The 25,593-nt window shown below is 34.8% G+C and overlaps 1 protein-coding gene across 1 annotated transcript in view; it reads right to left on the bottom strand.

Annotated features, from left to right (window-relative positions):
- Window positions 1-1,902: 1,902 nt before the first annotated feature.
- Window positions 1,903-25,593, bottom strand: part of LOC136694927 (venom phosphodiesterase CdcPDE) — a 59,052-nt gene continuing 35,361 nt past the window's right edge. Inside the window, exons 13-25 of the mRNA XM_066668755.1 lie at window positions 22,227-22,349; window positions 20,134-20,165; window positions 17,167-17,294; window positions 16,506-16,575; window positions 16,290-16,377; window positions 14,376-14,548; window positions 14,144-14,189; window positions 13,281-13,435; window positions 9,817-9,958; window positions 9,068-9,145; window positions 8,808-8,949; window positions 8,216-8,372; window positions 1,903-2,091 (exon numbers count right to left, since the gene is read on the bottom strand). Coding sequence (XP_066524852.1) covers window positions 1,903-2,091; window positions 8,216-8,372; window positions 8,808-8,949; window positions 9,068-9,145; window positions 9,817-9,958; window positions 13,281-13,435; window positions 14,144-14,189; window positions 14,376-14,548; window positions 16,290-16,377; window positions 16,506-16,575; window positions 17,167-17,294; window positions 20,134-20,165; window positions 22,227-22,349 — 1,523 coding nt within the window. The remainder of the gene's footprint in view (window positions 2,092-8,215; window positions 8,373-8,807; window positions 8,950-9,067; window positions 9,146-9,816; window positions 9,959-13,280; window positions 13,436-14,143; window positions 14,190-14,375; window positions 14,549-16,289; window positions 16,378-16,505; window positions 16,576-17,166; window positions 17,295-20,133; window positions 20,166-22,226; window positions 22,350-25,593) is intronic.

The following is a 25,593-nucleotide window of genomic DNA, read 5'->3' as shown; positions in this document are numbered from 1 at the left end:
CTGTTCCACCTGTTTTTGGATTGTGTCAGGAAATCGGGGCACCTGGAGGAAACCCATACAGGCACAAGGAGAAAATACATCACCTCAGAGACAGACAGACAGACCTGGGGTGGGACACACAGCCACAGGACCTAAGAGATGTGTAGCAGCAGCACCACCTGTTGCACCACTCTGCTACCCATTAATGCTAATATCTGCTTACTGTAAATACAGTCTTATTGTCAAATTTATTAAACATTTGTTGCAGCCAGATCCTGCCATTTAATAAAATCCCCCAATCACACAATGCATCCACCCTTGGGGGCACATGCTTGCCCTGAGACATGTGAAACAATCCACTTCTTTTTCAACAGCTACTAATGTTCGACAGATCAGTGTGCTGGAGAACGGCAAACATCCAGAACTTTCACATTAACCAAAAGATGCATTTCGCATTATTATTCATACAAGTGCAACGATTCCAAGAGCTGAGCACTACGTTGGTTCACTGAACAGTATTTCACAAACAACAATTCAGGAATTCCCATGAACTAACCCGCATAAGAAGGTGTGAAGGTTTACTGAGGGCTGGGGTAGATCTAGGCATTCTAACTTTCACTGACTTCTGAATTCCATTTAAAGGCTTTTAGCTGGAATGTCAAGCTAAGAATGTAGCTTACATGCAAAATCAAGACTCTGACTGCTGCTGCTGATTTACTAACAGATAACGCAAAGACAGATTGAGGAAAAAATTTTTACTGATACTGTAAGCATGAAAAATGCTGTTTAGATTATGTTCCCCAGTATTTCACAAGGATCATTCTCTCATGTAGACAACGTTATGAAAAGGCAAAAAAATCAGCCAAGCATTCAAACCCAACCTTGTTATTATCTTTCCCCTTAAAGTTGATAAATATATCAGTACCTTGTGAGCACAGCCAGTGAATTTACAAAGAGGCCAAATTGAAAATTATGAAAATTATTCCCTTTTTGTTTTATTAAACAAAATATTACATCACATAATATGAAAATTAAGAGAGCAATTTCTTCACTGATTCATCTTCTGCCTTTATACTAGAGGATTGGATGGAATTGAGAATCTGTGCTTGGTTGCATAAAACACCTTAGGTTTTCCCTTAAGTGAAGATATTCCCTTAGCCAAGGAGTTCCTTAAGAGTGTTCCCTTCAGGGGAGAACGGTAAGGGGTTTACTGCAGTGACTGAGGTTTTGTTGCAGTAAAGTTCCACTGTTTCCTGACAACGACAATGACGTCACAAACACGTGTTGTGACAATTTGTACTGCCTTGTGCCTTGTACATGATCATCCTCAAAAACCTAAAAATGCAGCCATGTTCTCCATGTGCTGAGTGTTAAGGTGAAGTTTTGTGTCCCTTAAATTATTATAAGGGAATTGACAGTTAAGGAAGTTTATGCAACACTTAACGGTTTTTAGGGGATCACTAAAGGGACCTCCTGTATTTGCAACACATTTAACATTGTTTAAGGGAAATCTTAGGGTAAATTTTCACTTAAGTTGTTTTATGCAATCGGGCACTGTTCTAAACATGACCACCACTGTGTGGGTTGCCAATTCTGTGATGGTTCAACTGGCTCATTTAAGGACTACAAAGCAGTCTGATCCGTCATCTCATGGGAGTTCACTTTACAGAAAAAAGCATAAATAATAAATAATCACTCAGTGGTTATTTATATAAAAACAAGTAGGAAAAAAAACAATAATAATTATTACAATTACTACAGTACATACAGTTTCAACTGCACATGATCAACATTAAATAGCAATTTACCCACATTAAATACAAAGAAAAGAACTTGGTTAAATGATTAGGGCAGAATTCATGTATCAGGTCAATTAAGTGCATTTAACAATAATTAATGCTTAAATGTGCCTTTACATGCAAATCAAAACAACACCGATTGTGTTTTCCTGTGAATTGTAGCAGTTGGGCGGGTCTTCAGCTGAAGAATCTCAGGGAGGGGTCGACCGCTTTCCTCAAGGAAGTTTAAGCCTGTGAGCCACTCAACATCCCTGACGCGTGATTGGTGGAACCAAAGCAGGTCCTCGACCCAGTCTGACACGTTTTGGTTGCTCTGTGTAAGAATAAATGGTGTAGATAATTAAGCAATTACATGGACTTTCAAAATTGACAGTCAGCAGTCTCATGTGGTGCAGAGAATGTAGATGTAAGTTGACTGTAGATGAATATTTTGCTTCTGCATCAATATTTGATGAATATTTTAATGCGCTGCAGGTAATTCATATTAATGTATGACTGATGCTCAGAAAAATACTATATATATATATATATATATATATATATATATATATATATATATATATACATATTATGGCAAGCCAAACAGGAAATATTTAATGAACTTTGATATATATAGAGTGAAAGTTGATATATATAGAATGAACTTTGATATATATAGAATGAACGCTGATATATATAGAATGAAAGTTGATATATATAGAATGAACTTTGATATATATAGAATGAAAGTTGATATATATAGAATGAACTTTGATATATATATAGAATGAACGCTGATATATATAGAATGAAAGTTGATATATATAGAATGAACGCTGATATATATAGAATGAAAGTTGATATATATAGAATGAACTTTGATATATATAGAATGAACGCTGATATATATAGAATGAAAGTTGATATATATAGAATGAAAGTTGATATATATAGAATGAACGCTGATATATATAGAATGAACTTTGATATATATATAGAATGAACGCTGATATATATAGAATGAACTTTGATATATATAGAATGAACGCTGATATATATAGAATGAAAGTTGATATATATAGAATGAAAGTTGATATATATAGAATGAACGCTGATATATATAGAATGAACTTTGATATATATAGAATGAACTTTGATATATATAGAATGAACTTTGATATATATATAGAATGAACGCTGATATATATAGAATGAAAGTTGATATATATAGAATGAACGTTGATATATATAGAATGAAAGTTGATATATATAGAATAAACGCTGATATATATAGAATGAACTTTGATATATATAGAATGAAAGTTGATATATATAGAATGAACTTTGATATATATAGAATGAACGCTGATATATATATAGAATGAAAGTTGATATATATAGAATGAACGCTGATATATATAGAATGAACTTTGATATATATAGAATGAACTTTAATATATATAGAATGAACGCTGATATATATAGAATGAACTTTGATATATATAGAATGAACGCTGATATATATATAGAATGAAAGTTGATATATATAGAATGAAAGTTGATATATATAGAATGAACGCTGATATATATAGAATGAACTTTGATATATATAGAATGAACGCTGATATATATATAGAATGAAAGTTGATATATATAGAATGAACGCTGATATATATAGAATGAACTTTGATATATATAGAATGAACTTTGATATATATAGAATGAACGCTGATATATATAGAATGAACGCTGATATATATAGAATGAACTTTGATATATATAGAATGAACGCTGATATATATAGAATGAACTTTGATATATATAGAATGAACGCTGATATATATAGAATGAAAGTTGATATATATAGAATGAACTTTGATATATATAGAATAAAAGTTGATATATATAGAATGAACGCTGATATATATAGAATGAACTTTGATATATATAGAATGAACTTTGATATATATAGAATGAAAGTTGATATATATAGAATGAACTTTGATATATATAGAATGAACGCTGATATATATATAGAATGAAAGTTGATATATATAGAATGAAAGTTGATATATATAGAATGAACTTTGATATATATAGAATGAAAGCTGATATATATAGAATGAACACTGATATATATAGAATGAAAGCTGATATATATAGAATGAACTTTGATATATATAGAATGAAAGTTGATATATATAGAATGAACTTTGATATATATAGAATGAACGCTGATATATATAGAATGAAAGCTGATATATATAGAATGAACACTGATATATATAGAATGAACGCTGATATATATAGAATGAACTTTGATATATATAGAATGAAAGTTGATATATATAGAATGAACTTTGATATATATATAGAATGAACGCTGATATATATAGAATGAACTTTGATATATATAGAATGAACGCTGATATATATAGAATGAAAGTTGATATATATAGAATGAAAGTTGATATATATAGAATGAACGCTGATATATATAGAATGAACTTTGATATATATAGAATGAACTTTGATATATATAGAATGAACTTTGATATATATATAGAATGAACGCTGATATATATAGAATGAAAGTTGATATATATAGAATGAACGTTGATATATATAGAATGAAAGTTGATATATATAGAATGAACGCTGATATATATAGAATGAACTTTGATATATATAGAATGAAAGTTGATATATATAGAATGAACTTTGATATATATAGAATGAACGCTGATATATATATAGAATGAAAGTTGATATATATAGAATGAACGCTGATATATATAGAATGAACTTTGATATATATAGAATGAACTTTAATATATATAGAATGAACGCTGATATATATAGAATGAACTTTGATATATATAGAATGAACGCTGATATATATATAGAATGAAAGTTGATATATATAGAATGAAAGTTGATATATATAGAATGAACGCTGATATATATAGAATGAACTTTGATATATATAGAATGAACGCTGATATATATATAGAATGAAAGTTGATATATATAGAATGAACGCTGATATATATAGAATGAACTTTGATATATATAGAATGAACTTTGATATATATAGAATGAACGCTGATATATATAGAATGAACACTGATATATATAGAATGAACTTTGATATATATAGAATGAACGCTGATATATATAGAATGAACTTTGATATATATAGAATGAACGCTGATATATATAGAATGAAAGTTGATATATATAGAATGAACGCTGATATATATAGAATGAACGCTGATATATATAGAATGAACTTTGATATATATAGAATGAACGCTGATATATATAGAATGAACTTTGATATATATAGAATGAACTTTGATATATATAGAATGAAAGTTGATATATATAGAATGAACTTTGATATATATAGAATGAAAGTTGATATATATAGAATGAACGCTGATATATATAGAATGAACTTTGATATATATAGAATGAACTTTGATATATATAGAATGAAAGTTGATATATATAGAATGAACTTTGATATATATAGAATGAACGCTGATATATATATAGAATGAAAGTTGATATATATAGAATGAAAGTTGATATATATAGAATGAACTTTGATATATATAGAATGAACTTTGATATATATAGAATGAAAGCTGATATATATAGAATGAACACTGATATATATAGAATGAAAGCTGATATATATAGAATGAACTTTGATATATATAGAATGAAAGTTGATATATATAGAATGAACTTTGATATATATAGAATGAACGCTGATATATATAGAATGAAAGCTGATATATATAGAATGAACACTGATATATATAGAATGAACGCTGATATATACAGAATGAACTTTGATATATATAGAATGAACTTTGATATATATAGAATGAAAGTTGATATATATAGAATGAACTTTGATATATATAGAATGAAAGTTGATATATATAGAATGAACTTTGACTGTCTCGTTTCCGAAGGCTTTACTGCTATCTGTTTATTGTTGCCATGGAGGCAATCACCAGCCTCGCGGTGCGCGATTTCAAAATAAGAGCGGACAGCGCGATTGAAAAAAAAAAAATCATAATAAAAAAAAAAACTTTTCAAAACAGCTCTCGTGCCAGAAATAGATGACCAATGGGCCTAAAAAGGCCAGGAGGCCGCTATTTGAGTATGGGGGATATATAATGAACGCTGATATATATAGAATGAACGCTGATATATATAGAATGAACGCTGATATATATAGAATGAACTTTGATATATATAGAATGAACGCTGATATATATATAGAATGAAAGTTGATATATATAGAATGAAAGTTGATATATATAGAATGAACGCTGATATATATAGAATGAACTTTGATATATATAGAATGAACGCTGATATATATATAGAATGAAAGTTGATATATATAGAATGAACGCTGATATATATAGAATGAACGCTGATATATATAGAATGAACACTGATATATATAGAATGAACTTTGATATATATAGAATGAACGCTGATATATATAGAATGAACTTTGATATATATAGAATGAACGCTGATATATATAGAATGAAAGTTGATATATATAGAATGAACGCTGATATATATAGAATGAACGCTGATATATATAGAATGAACTTTGATATATATAGAATGAACGCTGATATATATAGAATGAACTTTGATATATATAGAATGAACTTTGATATATATAGAATGAAAGTTGATATATATAGAATGAACTTTGATATATATAGAATGAAAGTTGATATATATAGAATGAACGCTGATATATATAGAATGAACTTTGATATATATAGAATGAACTTTGATATATATAGAATGAAAGTTGATATATATAGAATGAACTTTGATATATATAGAATGAACGCTGATATATATATAGAATGAAAGTTGATATATATAGAATGAAAGTTGATATATATAGAATGAACTTTGATATATATAGAATGAACTTTGATATATATAGAATGAAAGCTGATATATATAGAATGAACACTGATATAAAGTTGATTCTATAAAGTCTATATATGACTTTATATATGAAGTCTATATATATCAGCGTTCATTCTATATATATCAAAGTTCATTCTATATATATCAGCTTTCATTCTATATATATCAGCGTTCATTCTATATATATCAGCGTTCATTCTATATATATCAAAGTTCATTCTATATATATCAACTTTCATTCTATATATATCAAAGTTCATTCTATATATATCAGCTTTCATTCTATATATATCAAAGTTCATTCTATATATATCAAAGTTCATTCTATATATATCAACTTTCATTCTATATATATCAAAGTTCATTCTATATATATCAACTTTCATTCTATATATATCAAAGTTCATTCTATATATATCAGCTTTCATTCTATATATATCAAAGTTCATTCTATATATATATCAAAGTTCATTCTATATATATCAACTTTCATTCTATATATATCAAAGTTCATTCTATATATATCAACTTTCATTCTATATATATCAAAGTTCATTCTATATATATCAACTTTCATTCTATATATATCAGCGTTCATTCTATATATATCAGCTTTCATTCTATATATATCAAAGTTCATTCTATATATATCAAAGTTCATTCTATATATATCAACTTTCATTCTATATATATCAGCGTTCATTCTATATATATCAAAGTTCATTCTATATATATCAACTTTCATTCTATATATATCAAAGTTCATTCTATATATATCAAAGTTCATTCTATATATATCAGTGTTCATTCTATATATATCAACTTTCATTCTATATATATCAGCGTTCATTCTATATATATCAAAGTTCATTCTATATATATCAACTTTCATTCTATATATATCAAAGTTCATTCTATATATATCAACTTTCATTCTATATATATCAAAGTTCATTCTATATATATCAAAGTTCATTCTATATATATCAACTTTCATTCTATATATATCAGCGTTCATTCTATATATATCAAAGTTCATTCTATATATATCAGCGTTCATTCTATATATATCAAAGTTCATTCTATATATATCAAAGTTCATTCTATATATATCAGTGTTCATTCTATATATATCAAAGTTCATTCTATATATATCAAAATTCATTAAATATTTCCTGTTTGGCTTGCCATTAATATATATATATTCAGTTAATTTAATTCAAGAGCATTATTATTATTATTATTATTATTTATATTTTTTTTGCTGAATACAATGACAGTGGTCATTTTTAACACTACACCAAACTTACTACAAAATGACAAAAGGCCCAAAGAATGTTTGAATTTTTAATACTAATTATACATTGCACACAAAACATTTGTTCACTAAACATATGAAGAAATACTGAATATGAAAATTGCTAATTTGTGAGTGTGTATGCATTTTGTGTGGGTCGTGGGTGTGTACTTACCATGCAGCTCTCTGAGTTGTCAGGCCTGTGTGGTAATATAAAACTCATAGTGCGTAGTCCTCCTCCACATGTTCTCACTGGCTGGTTTGAATCTAAACAGCTTGTTACTACTGCAAAGTAATGGGTGGGGATGGGAATGCTAGTGCCTGTAACAAACCTGAACATCCACATACATATATTATTATTGACCTTAAATGCACCAAGCTTTTTCCGTGTAAGTGAAGGGAGTTCAAAGACAATTTTAATCATTATCTCTGTGCAGTAGTACATTTTTCTCCTGAAGTATGTTATTATACTCTTAGCAAAATGCAGTGTATGTGTTTCTAGTATCTGTCCAATTTGAACCTGAACCAAAAGCCAAAAATAAACAGTTTAGACTCTTATGTTTAAAACACACTTAGTATGAAAAAAGCATACTTTTATGTGAGAGTCAGCAGACAGACCTCACAAGCTGAGATTGGAGATTTGCACTTGAGTTTTGGTCTTCATAATGACAGTAATATACAAATATACAAGACCCATATGCAAACACACCCACAGATAGATCATCAGGGATTCTTTGTCACATGTGAGGTGATAATAATACACTTACTCCGCCGTGGCCTTTATCTGCTCAGCAGTGTCGAACTGACCATCAAAATTATAATCAAATACAGGGCCTGTCACCACATTGATCCCATTGTACTGAGAGGAATACCTCAGCAACAACACATCCTGGAAGAACTGCCAGATCCCTACAGATGAACACCCACCGTACACACACACACACACACACAATGTAAAACTGATTAATTGTATGCCACAGCTTTATATCACATAGGTTAAAAATGCATGTCCAAAATAATGACATACTCTTAAACTCTGGATAGACTGGAATCACATTACTGAGAATGAGACCATCATACTGCTCATCTGCTGTGCTGCTCAGACCTGCAACAACAAGAAGACACAAAATAAAAATAATAAAAGGGCACCCTGTTTTAAGTCTACTTTAAGTCTCCTTTTCATCCAGAATTATTTCTGAAATTATGAATATTAATATTAGGGTAGGGTGGCATGGTAGAGCAGCAGGTAGTGTCAGTCACACAGCTCCAGGGACCGCTCCTGGTGACTGTCTGTGAGGAGTTTGGCGTGTTTTCCCCATATCTGTGCGGGTTTTCTCTGGGTGCTCCGGTTTTCTCCAAAGGTCCAAAAACACGCATTAGTAGATAACTCAAGAAAAAAAAAAGTCTGATTCTGATACCATTATTGGTTTTTAATTTGTTAAATTAATTTGTTGTTGCTTTTGACATACTGGACATACCAAAAATAAGGAGATTGACTAGGAGGTTGACTAAACCTGACAGAAGTGTGATTAAACCTGGATTTTCCCAGAAAATCAGGATCTGATCTTCCAAATTAATTATGACACAGTAGGAACCATCACATTACACCTGGATTCAAAGCCAAATCTCCATTTGAAGTGAGTTCAGGCTTTAGAGCTGGACACTGCGCTATTATAAACTTTATAACCAGTTTACTAACCCATGGTCTTCTGAGCTGTTCTAAGTCTACAAACCTTACAATTGGGGTATGTTTGTGAGGGTGAGCGCAGTACATACCGGGCGGGTACAGAAAGGTGTGCGTGATGTTGGTGGCATTGTTGTACTGCTCACAGCTGGGGTTCTGTGTGGCCGGGATTCTAACATCAGGTCTGAGACAGTCTTCAATCACTGGGCGCAATGAGCCAGAGCTTCCTAAGAACTGCGGACATAAACACAAACACATATAACCTCCCATTCAATATCTTAATTTAGAGACAAAATATGATTTTATGTTTACGTTATGTCCCCAAATAACAAGTGTTATCTATAAGAGAAGCAACCCAGTGAGCCATAAGACACTCCATTACAGCCTTTATCCCAACTTTATTCTAATTTTCTCCGTTCCACATTAAATTATGCAGCACTGTGGAGCATGTTATTGCTATTTCTAATGCTTCAGGACCATTTAAGTTGGAATAACCCCTCAAGCATGCATTACCAATCTTCAGCTCCCTCTGCAGTGAGTAGAGGCCGCGCTGACCATGTTTTCACAGAGTCCCCAAAGACAATATTTTTCAAAGTTTTTCTTTTTCTTTGAGGATCTACACATATAGCTGCACAAACAATAACCACAGCGTACAACTGTATTCCGTATTTATAATTTGGGGTCTTGTAGGGTATTATCCCCAGTGATTTCCAGCCTTGCACTACATGAAGTTTTCTCCATGTTTGCTTTCCTTAACCTCTGCTTTCCTTAATCTTTCACAGTCTTGATGTTGAAAGACTGCAATTCCTTGAGGAATTGAGAAATGTTCCTTTTGAAGTGGTGAGAGGGTTGATGCATATTTTTAACCAAATTATGACACCCTCACCTACTATGACTTAATCTGCCTGTTGTGGGACACTCGAGAATGTTGTAACTAGAATATTCTAAAGTTTTCATTTTTATTTTGCCCCTGTCCCAAAAAAATAGATTTTTATTTTTATTGTAAATAAGATTTTAAATTAAGATAGGCTCTTCTGTTTGCCCAGCATTTGACATACTTTTGCAGTCTTTCTTTGGGGATATTACATAGATTTTCCTTAATTTCATAGAGACTTAGACTATTTTTATCCATAGCATTAGATGTACAAAAAAGCTTTTATTTTTGGTGTGTGTGTAATGTATTGTTGTCATACAGTGATTAATAAATTATTCTCACTTGTCATTTTCAAAGTACTTCATTTTTAAGTTATATTTTCTTGAATATAATGACAATTGCAATTTTTAATACTATGCAACAGTTACAATAAAATGACAAAAGAGCGATAGAACATTGGAATTTTCAATTGCCATTATACATTACACACCCACACACAAAGCACTTTAAAATGTATTTGGGCACATAATGTTAATACCCTAAACCCATCCTAACTTAACTACATTTACCATTACCAGTTACCATCAGTGTTTTTCTTGTTCATTTTATTAGTATTAAAAAATACTAGACGATCTACCACCAAAGAACAAAGAAAACCAATAACATTTTGTTGATTTTAAGAATTACGATTACTTGTTTATTCAATGTAACAGGTTACAGTAAAACATATGAAGTTTAAGGTGGCTGTGCGCAACTATAACGAGTTTTATAAACAATCTAACGCCACAAAATGTCTCCCCACCACTTCCCTTCACGATATTTCAGGAAAATACACACACTCACATGAAATAAGACAAATTCAGCAGTCCCACACTCTCTATGAGATATAATAGGTCTGTAAATGTTGCTGAGTTCTGAGTTGTCCCACTGAGCTTGTGAACTAACCAACAACGAGCCGAGGCTCTGGCCAATGCACATGGTGTCGTGCCAAACACAGCCCCAAAAACACACACAAAAGAAGCATGTTCCTGTCTCATTTCCTATTATTTAGCCACGGTTCGCACTGAAGAACATACTGTTCTTTGGTCCTAGCTGGGAACAAATTTCTGGTTGGCGAACCAGTTTATCTCAGTGGAAAGGCACCAAACGCAAAGGCTCCAAATTTAGTTCACAAGCTGGAATGTAAAATATGGCTAAACTAACAACAGTAGAACCAGCTTAAATTCTCTCTGTGAAATATGGCTGAACTAACAGTTCCTACTTGTGCATGCACTTTTCAGCATTAGAAGTCAGTCAGTCAGAAAGGGAAGATGCCTCTTCTAGGCCGGTCCGGTAGTAGGTGTGCCATAACATTTGCACAGGCAGCATCTAAAAAATATTCTCAGTGATTGAAAGCGTTTTTGTACTTCAATATTCTATAATTGGTCTCACTTTATTTAAGTTCTGTTATTATTATTATTAACATAGGTCGATTCCTTTTGGCGTAGGATTTAGGAAAATATTTCAGAGTGTGTTAAATCAAAACATTTACACCGAAAATCATAAATTGTAAGGTGTTAAGGAGGATTATGTGGTTTCAATTGTCTGATCTGAGTCAGCATGCTTGTTTGAAGGTTACTAAAGTCTGCAACTCGTGCAAAAGGCCATGAGATTGAGGAAGTTTTCACTGAACTTTCAGAGACCCCACTAGAAAAAGAAAAAGTTTTTTTTAAGGTTTTTAAAAGGCTTATAAACCAAGTCATATTTAATATGCTTAACTTTATACTACACATTTCAGAAATGGTTTAATAACTACATTACAAGGGCACTTACCACTTGCATTATGTTATTATGCATATACAAAAGAGTTCCTTTATCCTTAACAATTTTCCCTTCTTGGCCAAGTGTTGTAAAACTTGGTGGGAAATGGTTGGGTGTGGGACACTCTGAATACTGGAATAGACACGGAATCATTCATAATTCACACGCAGGGTCTGACGCAGATCCACACAAAAAAAACGGGCCTGCAACAGTAACATTAGGGCTAATGGTGGCATGAGCATTTAGCTTTAAGCACCATCCCACTGCCCCAGATGATGTTTTTAAGCTGTAAATAGTAAGCAATTTATCTGACCAATTCACATGGGATAAAGCATTGGTGAATTTGCTGGTGTGGAACTTTACCAGTAGTACAGCATTACAAGAATAGAAATTAAAATTTAATGTGTACCAACTAAACCAAAAAGTTGATAAAATGCTGCAAAAATTTCAACTCTGCTGCATATTTTTGCAGAAAAATTGTATGTGAAAATACAGAAAGTGGCCGCTGTGGCCTAATGGTTAGAGAAGTGGGCTTTGGACCTGAAGGAGCTGATTCAATTGCCATAACCAGCAGCAAAATCACCCAACTCCCAAAATGCTCCCCAGGTTCCAAGAGGTTCACTACCCCAAGAATGTGTGGGTGTGGGAGTGTGTGTATGTGTGTTCACTGCCATGGATTGGTTAAATGCAGAGGTACAAATCATTTTCTAAGACTGTAATAGTTATGGTTTGCCCCATACCACGTTTTTGTCTGTACATGCTTCCAAGTGTGTATTCACTGCCATAGATGGGTTAAATGCAGAGGTCACATTTCATAGTACAGTACAATTAACTTTTCATGTCTTTGTCTGTGAATGTTTCCATGTGTATCTTTTTTCATACCGGTTTTTCCACAGTAAATGAGCTCCAGAGAGGCATGTATATGTCTTTGCTGTATGCACTGACAAAGCCCTCATGATGCAGAAGACAGTATCCTGAGTGAGACTGTACTACTTTGGGTCTACTGAACAACAAGTGTTTTTTCTCACTGGTAGCCTCTGAAAATACAAATTCAAACACACACAATGCATAATATTCACACAACAGTACACAGGCAGGCCGTATGGTTTACCATATCATGACAACCTTGGGTTACCAGTTACTTGTGCTCGGTGACATGTAACTAGCAGGAGTTTTCAAAGGCTACTTTTTTTACTCCGCTGTGTTTGTGAACAAAGACACTTCACTTTTTTTTAAATTCTATTTTTTTTTATTTGGTAATCTGAGCTGCCACTTTTGTAGGTACATTTACTTTTACTTGTGTCATTATATGTTCATTTTCTCTAACTGTACCATCCTGTGCAGGGTCACACTGGGTCCAGAGCGTATCCTGATTCACTTTTGGACACTTTCTCATAGCAATTGAAGTGCACAGAGAGGGAACTCACAGACAGTGACCAGATGCTTGAACCTGGGTTTGAACCCAAGACCGTATGCACCTGGAGGTGCGTGACAGTGACACGAGCTGTTGCCGCACCATACTATTCTTCGTTTTATTGAGTATGGAAATATTTAGTATTACTGTCAGCATGTCTGTAACTGCTGTTTTCACATTACATATAAACAAATGAATGAATAAATAAATAATAGAGACCCAAAATTTTGTCCTGACAGCAACAATACGCTCATTGCATTATACAGCACCAAAACATTCACATTTAATAATATACTATACTTTGCATGTTGCATTCTATATATGAACTTACTTTGAGCATCTGTCAGGTTGAGGCGGAAGTTGGGATTGGTGCCATTCTGTAACAAACACAAACACTGTTACATTACTGTGTAAATGCACATAGATAACAATTGCAAAACATCTTAAAAAACTGAAAGTGATTTATTGAGGATGAGTGTATGTGGGTGAGTCTGTGTTAGTAAGAGTGAGTGTGTGCATGACTGTGCATGAGCAAAAGTGAGAATGTGGGTGAGGCTGTGTACCAGTGCTGGACAGGAGCAACCAAGTGGGTCAGTGGGCTCCAGGCTGGTCAGTGGACACTGTTCGGGTGAGCTCTGCTCTGGCGTGTGCTGGGGGGAGTAACGTGGAGAACGGAGCAAATGGTTCAGGCTGCCATGGCTACCGTTGTTTTGGGTCGGTGTGATTTCCAACACATCTGGAGGAGAAGACAGGTGACTGCACACCAATAAACAAGCACCCACAGTGCTTTCCAGCAGCAGCCCATTAGAGGTAAAAAATGTTTAACTGAGTCACCTAAACCACGCCACTGAATAAACCCTTAATTGCTGGAAACTGGTGAACTAACCAGACCTATGTGTCAAACTTCACATACCCCCTCTGTACTGTTTAATCTTTTAGCTGTTATTCACTGGATAATAAAGCCTGAACCATGACACCACAAAGGGGGAGGCTACTGTTTTATGAGCCTTTTAATAGTGTTTCCCAGACATAATACTGCCTCCCTTGTCCTGCTTCTGACCTTTTAAATCTTATGTAATACCATGCTACTGTGCAGGGAGTTCTCACATCAGCACACTTGGCAGAATTCCAGCAGTAGAAACAGGCCCTGGGCTTTTAGCCTTTAAATATTTTCAGTGCTTAAGACTTATTGGAGCTGGATTTTTATTTACCTGAAAATACAAGAACTTTGTGGTGGATTAGGTTTAATAAGATGGCTTTAGTAGTGTAATTTGTGAGAGATTTGACTGGAAATTATTTGGAAATTCCTCAAGACACCCAATACTGAATGCCAGTCAATGCACTTGCCTCAGAGTGGGGGTGTACCAGTGCTCTCAGCTTGGTAGTATTGTGTAATCAAGGAGGCCTTAGCTAACAAGTAGAATTGACAGTAAAATGGCACAACTGACACTACGTGCCATGAATTATTGAAGTTGTTTTCAAACTGTAGAGTGTGCCCCAGAAACTTTGAGAGGGGGGACGACGACAAGGGGGCCTCAGAGAAGAACAAGATGGATTACTGAATAGTTCTGGCATTGCATTAGTGTTGAGGTTGATGTGATCTGGTATGGGATGGGGACATTTCAAACACATAAAATCACTATAAAAAAGATTTTTGCATTACACTAGATTAAATAACTATTATATATTTCACAGAATCATTGCACTCAAGTTAGCCATCAAAAACACTCAGAACAATGATTGTTTATAATTGTTCCTATTAGAGGTGCACTACTTACCACCAAATTGGACTAAATAAGTGTACAGCTGGTCAATTTTCTTTAAGTACTCATGAATTCCAACATATGTTCTATAAAATGTATCATCATGATGTATAACAAAAGTGATCACAATAAAATTGCCGTCCTCTGTAATAGAACCAATGCTGATACTGAAAGGGCCCTAGGCAAAAAATTGGGGTTGAACTACGTACATTTCCAAAAAAGTTGGCTCATTGGGCAAAATTTAAATAAAAACATAACGCAATGATATGCAAATCTTTTATAACCTATTTAAAATAGCACAAAAACAACATTTCAAATTTTGAAATTGAGAAGGTTTGTTGTTTAAAAAGCCATTTGCCCATTTTGGTTTTGAATTGGCAGCAACACATTCTAAAAAAGTAGACACAGGAGCATGGTTATCACTGTGTTGCCACACCTGTTCTTTTAACAATACTCTGTAGGTGTTTGGCAACTGGCAAGACCAGTTGCTATGGTTTAAAAGTGAACTAATATAAATTTGGCTCAGCATAACAGTTTGTCTGGAAATAGCTTTGTATTACTTAACACATTATGGACATTTTGGTACTAATTAAATGTACCACCCCAGGTTAAATTATTTCTGCTAAACAGGGCTTAAGAGGAAAAGAACAGAAGGCTTTTACTGAGAAGGGAACATTGTTCACAGGAAGTGAGTAAAGTCTAGTCGTCACTCACCACACATGAGATTATAGAGCTCAGTGTTAGAGAATGGCTCAACTTCAGTCTGAAACAGAAACTTTGGCCCATAACTCAGGAACATAGCCTGGGAGCAGGAACAAGGAATGAGAGAGAAACAGAGAGTGAGATGACCAGGAATGTACTGTGAGCAATTCATCATAGTCATACAACGCACACTTCCACACACACCTACATAATCCAATACACACAAACCTGCATGCTGGAGTCGTCATTGTCATAGCCATGATTGCCGCCGGAGCAGAATGTGAGCGATCCAGGAGTGCTGCACATAAACCAATCACACAAATCATTACCCATACCAAGATAGAAGTTTGGGGTAGTGAGTCAATTTAATATCTGATATATTGATCATGATTAAGTAATAAATAATTCATAAAAAAAACAAAAAAACACACAGCTCCATTTGAGCAATTCATATTTAGCCTTTTTGACTGAAAACAGAGGCTGCACACACTTCACTTTTCCTAACATCCGGAAGTTAGTAAACACCTCTTCTAGTACTTAATCTTAGCTATTTTAAGGTGCACTTATACCTGCTGGAAAAGGCATTAAACTCTGCACACAACATTTTAAATATCTCCAAGGAGACACTGACTGATAAAATGATATGCTCTGGAGCAGCTGCACATGAGCCCAGAATTTGACCTAACTCATACCTTCATGGCTGATTGCAACAATATTCTCATCAAAATGTTATAATATGTAAAGGGCCTCTAGGAAAGTAGGCTGTCATTGCAGCTAAAGAGGGGCAAATTCCCTATTAATACCTTTATATTTGATTTATATTGTAGATGCAGGATTGTAACACCACTGCAGTTTGTGAGGGTAAGTGTAGATTAGTAAATGTCTGAACCTTTCTAAAAGCCAGTGAGAGTTGACCATCACATTGACGTCCTCTATGCGTCTGTTATTGGCGTAGTGGAAGCGTTTGGGCAGGTGAGGCTTCAGGTAGGCCTTTATCTGCTGATCAGGCTTCTTACACTACACACATACATAGAAATGTATCACATTACCATTTGTAATTGTAGAACAACAACGAGCTTCTGTATGGTCAGTGGAACTGATAAAATGGACACAAGTTTAGATACAAGGTAGGTGTTCCTAAATCAGTGATCGTTGAGTGTACATACATACAGAGCTTATTAAAGCAAAAATATACACAAGAATCCTCATTTCTAGCACCACCCTGCTGGTATACAGTAAAATGATCTTCATATATTGCTGGAAGTTCCTCAACATGACTATGATATTTTAATAATAAAATAATGTCATATTATGGGGGGCAGCCGTGGCCTTGAGGTCACGGAAGCGAGCTTGAGGCCGGAGGGCCGCCGGTTCAATACCCAGGGCCACCAAGAAAAAATCCATTCATGACTTAAGTGCCCTTGAGCACTTAACCCCCAAACTGTTCCTGGGTGCTGAAGTGGTTGGCAGGCCCCCTGCTCCAGTTATGTGTGTTTTCACTGCCCCTAGTGTGTGTAAAAATTGCTCACTAGTGTGTGTTTGTGTGTTCACTACCACGGATTGGTCAAATGCAGAGAAGGGGATTAATAAAGGTGTTTCTTCTTTCTTCTTAATAATCCAAAGCAGCTCTGCATTGTCTCCTTCGTGATGACTGTACAGCACTGTCACCGTGTTAAGAAATAACATTTAGGAGGAAACCACGAAATAGTGATGAGTAAATAAACCACTTTCTACTGAAGTGGCTGGAAAGCAGAAGTACAATGTACATCTCTTTATTTACATGGCCACATCTTTTGTTTCCCATAAAGTGTACAGTAAGTGGATATATAATTCAATTGTGTCTAGTAAAGTGAAATTTCATATGAAGTTGTTGTTTTAAGTGGACATATTTTGCACAACAAGTTTTTGAGTGCTTTTGTATTCCCACTAGGGTCTAGGGTCCCTATTGATCCTATAAACCAGGGGTACTCAAATAGAAATGATGAGGGGCCATCATTTTTTTTTTCAATGACTCAAGGGGCCATTTATTGGGACTGTGTATGATAACGTATCATAACAATATAACGTATAACATTTATATATAACATTATGATATATATATATATATTCATTCATTCATTCATTATCTGTAGCCGCTTATCCAGTTCAGGGTCCCGATGGGTCCAGAGCCTACCTGGAATTATTGAGCGCAAGGCAGGAATACACCTAAAAAGGCCCGGAGGCCGCTATTTGAGTATGGGGCTATAAACACTCCAAGCTTGAAAAAAAAAAAAAAATACATACCTCCATGTTCTGTAAATCAGTGGGAATATTTTGGTGTCAGGAAACATATGCTTCTATGAGCCATTTGGATGGCTCCCTTATTTTAGTGTCACACTGGGGAAATTTTTATTGAACTACCCTGGCATTGGTGAAGGTGTTTGTGCAGGCAGAGCCAGACTGCTTGTGTATAATCAGAAGATGAAGAGATACTATCCTTCAGGAAATGAAAAAAATAAAAGACTCCACAAGACTGAGCTGCAGGAACAGCAGTGAGGTAAACTTGTGACTGTCCTTCTCGAGGTTGGACTGTTAATAAATAATAGCCACGGGAATATATTCAGGCAGGTGTGCACTGCGCAGCTGCTCTCCTCGACCTTAAAAGCCTCGCCGTGCCACAGTGCCATGAACCAAACTTTGAAGCTGAAAAGTGAAAAGTGAACATATATGGATGTTTTTGTTTTGTCTAGTACTTGTTTAAATTTCCCCAAATACACCAGTACAGTCTAAAAGCTTACTATTTCAGACCACCTTAAAAAAATAATGTAGTTATTTCCAAGTGCTAAATTGAGTTCTTCAAAATTTCAGTTCCACCTTAAATGCTGCAGATATATTCACACATTCAGCATATTTGAAGCTTTCGTTAATAAACACCTAAACAGTGAAGCAGTTACAGGTGCCTGGACAAAACTACTACATCATTTAAGGTGATAAAATCTGCAAGCAGGAGAATAAACAGCTACATTTGCTTTTTTGTTTGTGTTTATTCTGATAAATATTGTTTACACCACATTTCGATCTGTATATGGTTGGTTGGTTGTTCATAAAAAGGAGGGAGAGTACTAGTGGAGGGTCAGGTGCAACTGCCTACATGTGGTAAACATTCGGCGTAATGTTAGGATTGGTGGGGCTTGGCAGCAACAGCTTATTTACATAAAAGTGACAGAGCCCTTAAACAGCTCATTCTGGAAGAGACTGAAATTAGCAAGAATAGAGCTGGTGAGATCTCTTTAAGTGTGTTTGATTTTGTGCAAAGAACTTCATGAACATGTTTTGTGTAGCCTATAGACTTATTCTAACTTGTTTAAAAAGAGGTATAATACATCCCATTTAAATGTTTCTCTAAGTGGCCTGTGAGGGGAACTGCACAGTAAGCTTTTTCCAGTAAAAAAAAAAAAAACATGCAAACCTCTACCACACACTTACTTTCCATGGTACATTACATCATTATTCACAGCTGGAGGGACACTGTTTAGGTGTTTTTCTGGATTTAATTTATCATCAATTAATGAACCTTCCATGACTTCAGTGTTCAGGTTGACAGTACCTACCGCAGGGCTGTCACACCCATGTGCCCGAGTTTGTGTCTGCTGTCATGACCAAATGAAAATGATAATCCTTTTGTTTCATTTGGCCATAGATAAATGTTTCACTTTGATGTATTCTAAAAGGCCATAATTAGAAAGTATTTTTTGTGGTTTTAAACTGATCCCTTCTAAAGAAATTCACTCTGTTAACAGGTATTTGCCTGTTCTTTCTTTGTACTATTGGGAAAAATATGAGTAAGCATGCAAAGATTTCCTCAAGTTTAACATACCGTCATTTTGGCCACCAAATCTGCAGCATTGACTGCAAAGACAAAACACAACCCATAATTAGACACACTATTAATTTACACTTAATACCAAACAGGTCATTCTGTCATATATTAGGGCATAGTTTGGTCCCAACTATGCCCTATTGTTTCAAATTTTAAGTAGGACTGTGGTGGTCCAGGGTAAACAATAGTGGCCTAAGTTAGATGTAGTAGAATACATATAGTATATAATGTAATTAGAAGTATGGCTCAAATTCTTTGATGCAAAGCACCTCATGGAACAGTGCTTTACCTCATTTACTCGAACATACCCACTCACTGACTCATGGTACGGAACAGCACGACAAGGGCCACCATGACTCAGATATTCACTGATATTGAGGATGTGTGCCACAATGAGGTTATACTGTGCTTTGCGTAAATGACACTTTGCACAATCATTTGTATGAACACATTAGGCTCACAAATATGTTACAAAACATTTTTGTTTAATATATAATTCTATTTCAAAGCTATTCAAATATCCTGCTTTTTTGTCATTTTATCTTTTTTTTTGTCCACATGTTTGTTTTCTATGTTGTTTATGTTGTATTAGCAATAATATCAGAGTTATTTAATCTGTCCACTAACATGATTTTCATTTTGATCAAAGTGATGTTACCCATGCCTAGAACTGTGACAGACTGGTTCCTGGTTCTCCAAGTTGGGAAAATTGTGCTGGTCACACTAATGGAAACACATTTCCATTACCAACAAGGTAACAAACCAGAACAGGAATGGGAAAATTACGACTGAATATGGTATAATTTCTTTTTTCCGGAAAATGGTTTGAAAAAGAAAAGAAAGGAAATACAGGTCTGCTTTCACTGGAAGAAGTGTGTTGTTGCTGACGTGTGTTGTTGTGACTTATTAACTTTTTGTCCTATTGAATGCCAGTGGGGAATGTAGTTCTGAAGAAAGCAGAAAATGTCACGAACCACACAGTGCTTCTTTAATTAAAAAGATCTTGAAAAGGGGCGTTATGTTTTGATTGAGGCTTGATAACGACAGTGTTTTGTGAGTGACTACACACTGTGCATATGTGCATGCAAAAGAGATTAAACTAAACTATGTATTTAGTTTTGCACAGGTTTGGTGAATGGTGAATGTAGGGTCCTAGAACAATTTAGGCTTTTCTATAGACATAAACTAAGTTCACAACCAATATCAGGTAAAACAATTACAAGTCATCATATATTAATACATAATATAATGAATTATTAAGGGCCTGATGGTGTCATTCCTGTTACAACAATATGGCAATACATTTGTGTAAATAAAGCTATCAACACCTTAAAAATGTACACATTAGAGAATAAATCTGAGAGGATATTAAAGTTGATTACTGGTGTATTTTCTGGTCTTCCCTGTACATCTCTACTGGCAGCAAATGACAAATGATATATGAATGCTGAATGATTTTCTAAGAAATGTAACTTTATGGTATCCCTAAAAGATTCTAGAAAAGCTCAGAAAGTAAGACAGTAAACTATGACTATACATTTTATATTTACAGCATTTGGGAGATGATATCATTCATAGGAGGTTGGCAGATGCTATAGCTTGTGTGTGCGTACTCAGGCAGGGAACTGAACACTCACTGCAAAGATAAAGTCAGCAGTGTTGTCCACTGAACTACACCAATTATTTTGTTTGTCTCCTGCATATGCATATTTTATTTATTTTATGCACTGACATCTGTTTTATTAGCCTTTTGTTACTGTTCATGAAAAACATAAAACTAAAGTGTTAAAGGAACACTAGATAGTATTTTTACCTGAAAATTACAGGTTCAGAATCACTGGGATGATCCAATGAATTTGTTGTAACTTTGGGAGAGTGTAGTAAAACCCACTCCCTGGATTTCAGGATAATGATGTGAATCACAGTTGCAGTGAATTGTAGAAGAAGCCCAGGAGTAAAAAAAAAAATTCTCTTGTGTTCCTTTAATAATAAAAAAGCGAAACACAAAATCTAATCTGGTAGCAGCTATCTAATTTACATATGCTTGTATATGTGTGTGTATACTTATGTCTTTGTCCGATTTTACTCACAGGCCACTGTTTCATTCCTTGCTCTGATTCGTCCAAATGGTCCCTGATACACGTACAGATGTGACACATCACCCACCAATTTCTGCAGAACTTCCTTTCTCTCACAGCTGGTTTCCTGCATACCTGGGGTGGGGTATTATATAGTTATTTGGATTATTCATTCATCATTCATTGCCTGTAGCGGCTTATCTAATTCAGGGTTTTGGCAGGTCTACAGCCTACACAGAAGCACCGGGCACCAGGCAGGAACACACCCCAGACTGGCGCCAGTCCTTCACAGGGCAACACACACTCACACATTCACTTACACACCTGCAAGCCTAATACCTACCAGTGTTTGGTCTATAGACAGAGCACCTGAAGTAAACCCACACAGATATGGGGAGAACATACCAATCTCCTCACAGAAAGTGATCAGAGGCTGGGCTTGAACCCACAACCCCAGGACCCTGGAGCTGTGTGACAGCTGTAACCCCTGTTGTGACACACTACTGCTCTATTAATAGGATTAGTTTTGTTATTATGAAAAAAAGGACAATATATGATGATAAATAAAATACATTATGGATATCATCAATACACCATTAAGCCTAAAATCCAACCTCTTTTTCTTTTCTGATTTATAACTAAACTGACCACCCGTCTGGACTGTCAGCATGGAAGACATTCCGCTGGGCTCTCTGGCTACCCAAGTTACCTACTATACTGACCATCAGGCCTTTCTGTTACACCGACTCCACACTTGCTCGGTCTGAAGCTGACCATGCTCAGCATCCACTACCATCTCCCTTACTTGGATCTTTGGTGGGACTTATGTGAACTTTTAACTCTAAAAAAAAATTAAGTGTTTTGAAAAGACAAGGACAGCTACATCCTGTGAGACTTGGTTCCTCCCAAGGTTAGTTTTTCCTTGACACTATCATCATTGGCTTGTTCATTTGGGGTAGATTAGGGTATTTCTGGGTTACATACGGAAATGGTTCTTTTTCTCTGTAAAGCTGCTTTGTGACAACATCATGTTGTATAAATTGCTATTTAAATAAATCAACTTGATTTGCCTTAAACCCACATCAACTTAATTTTAATTTTAAATATAAATTTATCATTTATATATAATGAATATAAATTCATTTTACATGTAATTTTAATTTTGTTTAATTGCAAAAAAGCATTAGCCCTGCTGTCCTGGGTTTAATTTGTTGCAGTGTGTGATACTGAACAGGAAATATTGCACATTAATGGCAATCTCATGATATATATCATCTTCTCTATTTTGTCCAAATCTCAGACTACACAATAAATGAGAGATACAAAACTAAAAAGGCATCCTTTTAAATGTTTTTCACATCTTTATGCTGCTTCTTTTTCATATTCCCAGAAAAGATGTCTTAGCCTTCAGTATGGTTCAGTCATGATGTCACAGGGCAACTTCGGCCCAGTATGATCGGACATGTCCCTCTCAAAACAGGTTTCTTTTTGACAACTGTCTAAGCACTGTCTATCACTGTCACTGTCTATCTAACTGTCTGTCATTTCAAGAAGGAACACCAAGAGGAAACCCACACAGGTATACCTGACAGGAAGTGACCCAAGGAAAGTACTGAAACCAGTTTGTTAAACCTGTGTGGTAAAGATGCCATGCTGCCAGCACACACACACATACACACACACACACACACACACACACACACACTCAAACTGCAATTCAATTGAGCATTTTGGAATTTGAATTTAGAACTCATTCTCAAGTAGATGTGTTTCCATCAGGCTCCATTCTCATGTTTTTGGTCATCAATGTCTGTTAACTACACTACCCAGAATACATTAACAAAACATACAGCCCCTGAGAATTTCTGTGATGCCAGTCATTGAAGTGTTTAGCTTCCCAGCAGTAATGACAACTGACATCTGATTTCCTTCTGCAAACAATATAAAAATAGCCTGCTCTTAAAAGGGCTAACAGCTTCCCCTACTACCACTGAAGGAGTCTCTAATTACCATAAATAGCCATTAAGTTCTGGGATGTTGAGAGGTCAGTAAATGGAAGAGGGGAGTTTAATATTTCATCTCCTTCCACATTTTCACATCATTCATTCATTCATGGTCTGTAACCGTTTATCCAGTTCGCGGTTACCCAGGGTCGCAGTGGGCGCAAGGCAGGAACACATCCTGGAGGGGGCCATTTTCACATCAGCCAATCTTAATTTAAGAAGCTTTTGATGTACAACTTACAAGTTATTTCTGGTGTTCCAGTGATTCACAAAAGGAGTGTGGACAGAATTGCTGCTAAAGCTTTTGGCCTGAACAATGAGCTGCTTAATATTATTAAAAACAAAAGACAAACTTCCTCACACTTTTTTTTGTATGAAAAGAAATGGTAAAAATATAAAAAACAATAAATCAAACATACAATAAATACATAATTACAAATATTCAAATGTCAATCCTAGCCAGCCATGGGCAGCTGAGTACAGTACATTATTTTAATTCTTCAGGCTCCAATGAATGTCACTGTAACACTGCACGAAACACTGATTCCCTCTAGTGGCTGTGTCTGACCAGCAGAACACTACTGTAAATATTGTAGAACACTAATGTAAATATTGTTATAGAGTCTTTTGGAAAACGGCAACAATATAAAGAAGCAAAAATATGAAAATCTTACAATCATATATTTACTTTGCTTATGTCACGCCCTCGTCTTGTCATGTCTGTTTTCCCCGGTCATGTGCTCTTTTAGCACATGGCTATGTTTGTTATTATTCTAGTGCCGCCTTTGTCCCGCCTCCTCGTCTGTCATTTGTTAACCAGTCCCCTCGTTATCTGTCCAGGTGTGTCTCGTTTGTGTCAAGCATTTAAGCCCTCTTGTCTCACGTCCTGTTTGTTGAACATTTCTCCGTTGTCCTCGTTCAAGTTGGTCATGTTATTTGTCTGTCTCCGAAGTTCCCCCCGTCGTCGTTTCATTTCCTTTGTAGTCGTTCCGCTTTGTTGTCCGTCTGTCCCATTTACCCTGTTTATTTTCTTGTCTCCAGTTTAGCCTGTTTTCCTTATGTTAAAAGTCTCTGTTGTGTTATTTTCCGTTAATAAACGTTTACTGTGTTTTAGCGAATGCGTCTGCCCTCAGGCTAAACTCAGTCAGTCCGCTCCGTGTTCCTGACAGTTTACAATGAGAATCTGAGAGTTCTATTTGTTTTCTCAAGATTCCCACTTATGTATATCCTTATCATTACATAACTAAAGCTGTTATAACTTTCCTGCAAAAAATATCCTTTGAGTCCTTGTGATATCAATTTATCTAGAACAGCACCCAGTCCATGGCTGGGCAACACACACTCACCCAGTTGCACACACACTTACACCTGTCAAC

Source organism: Hoplias malabaricus, chromosome 4 (genome assembly GCF_029633855.1).
Source record: "Hoplias malabaricus isolate fHopMal1 chromosome 4, fHopMal1.hap1, whole genome shotgun sequence".
Lineage (NCBI taxonomy): Eukaryota > Metazoa > Chordata > Actinopteri > Characiformes > Erythrinidae > Hoplias > Hoplias malabaricus.
The sequence above is the reverse complement of the archived record's forward strand: the minus strand, read 5'-3'. Positions and strand labels throughout refer to the sequence as shown.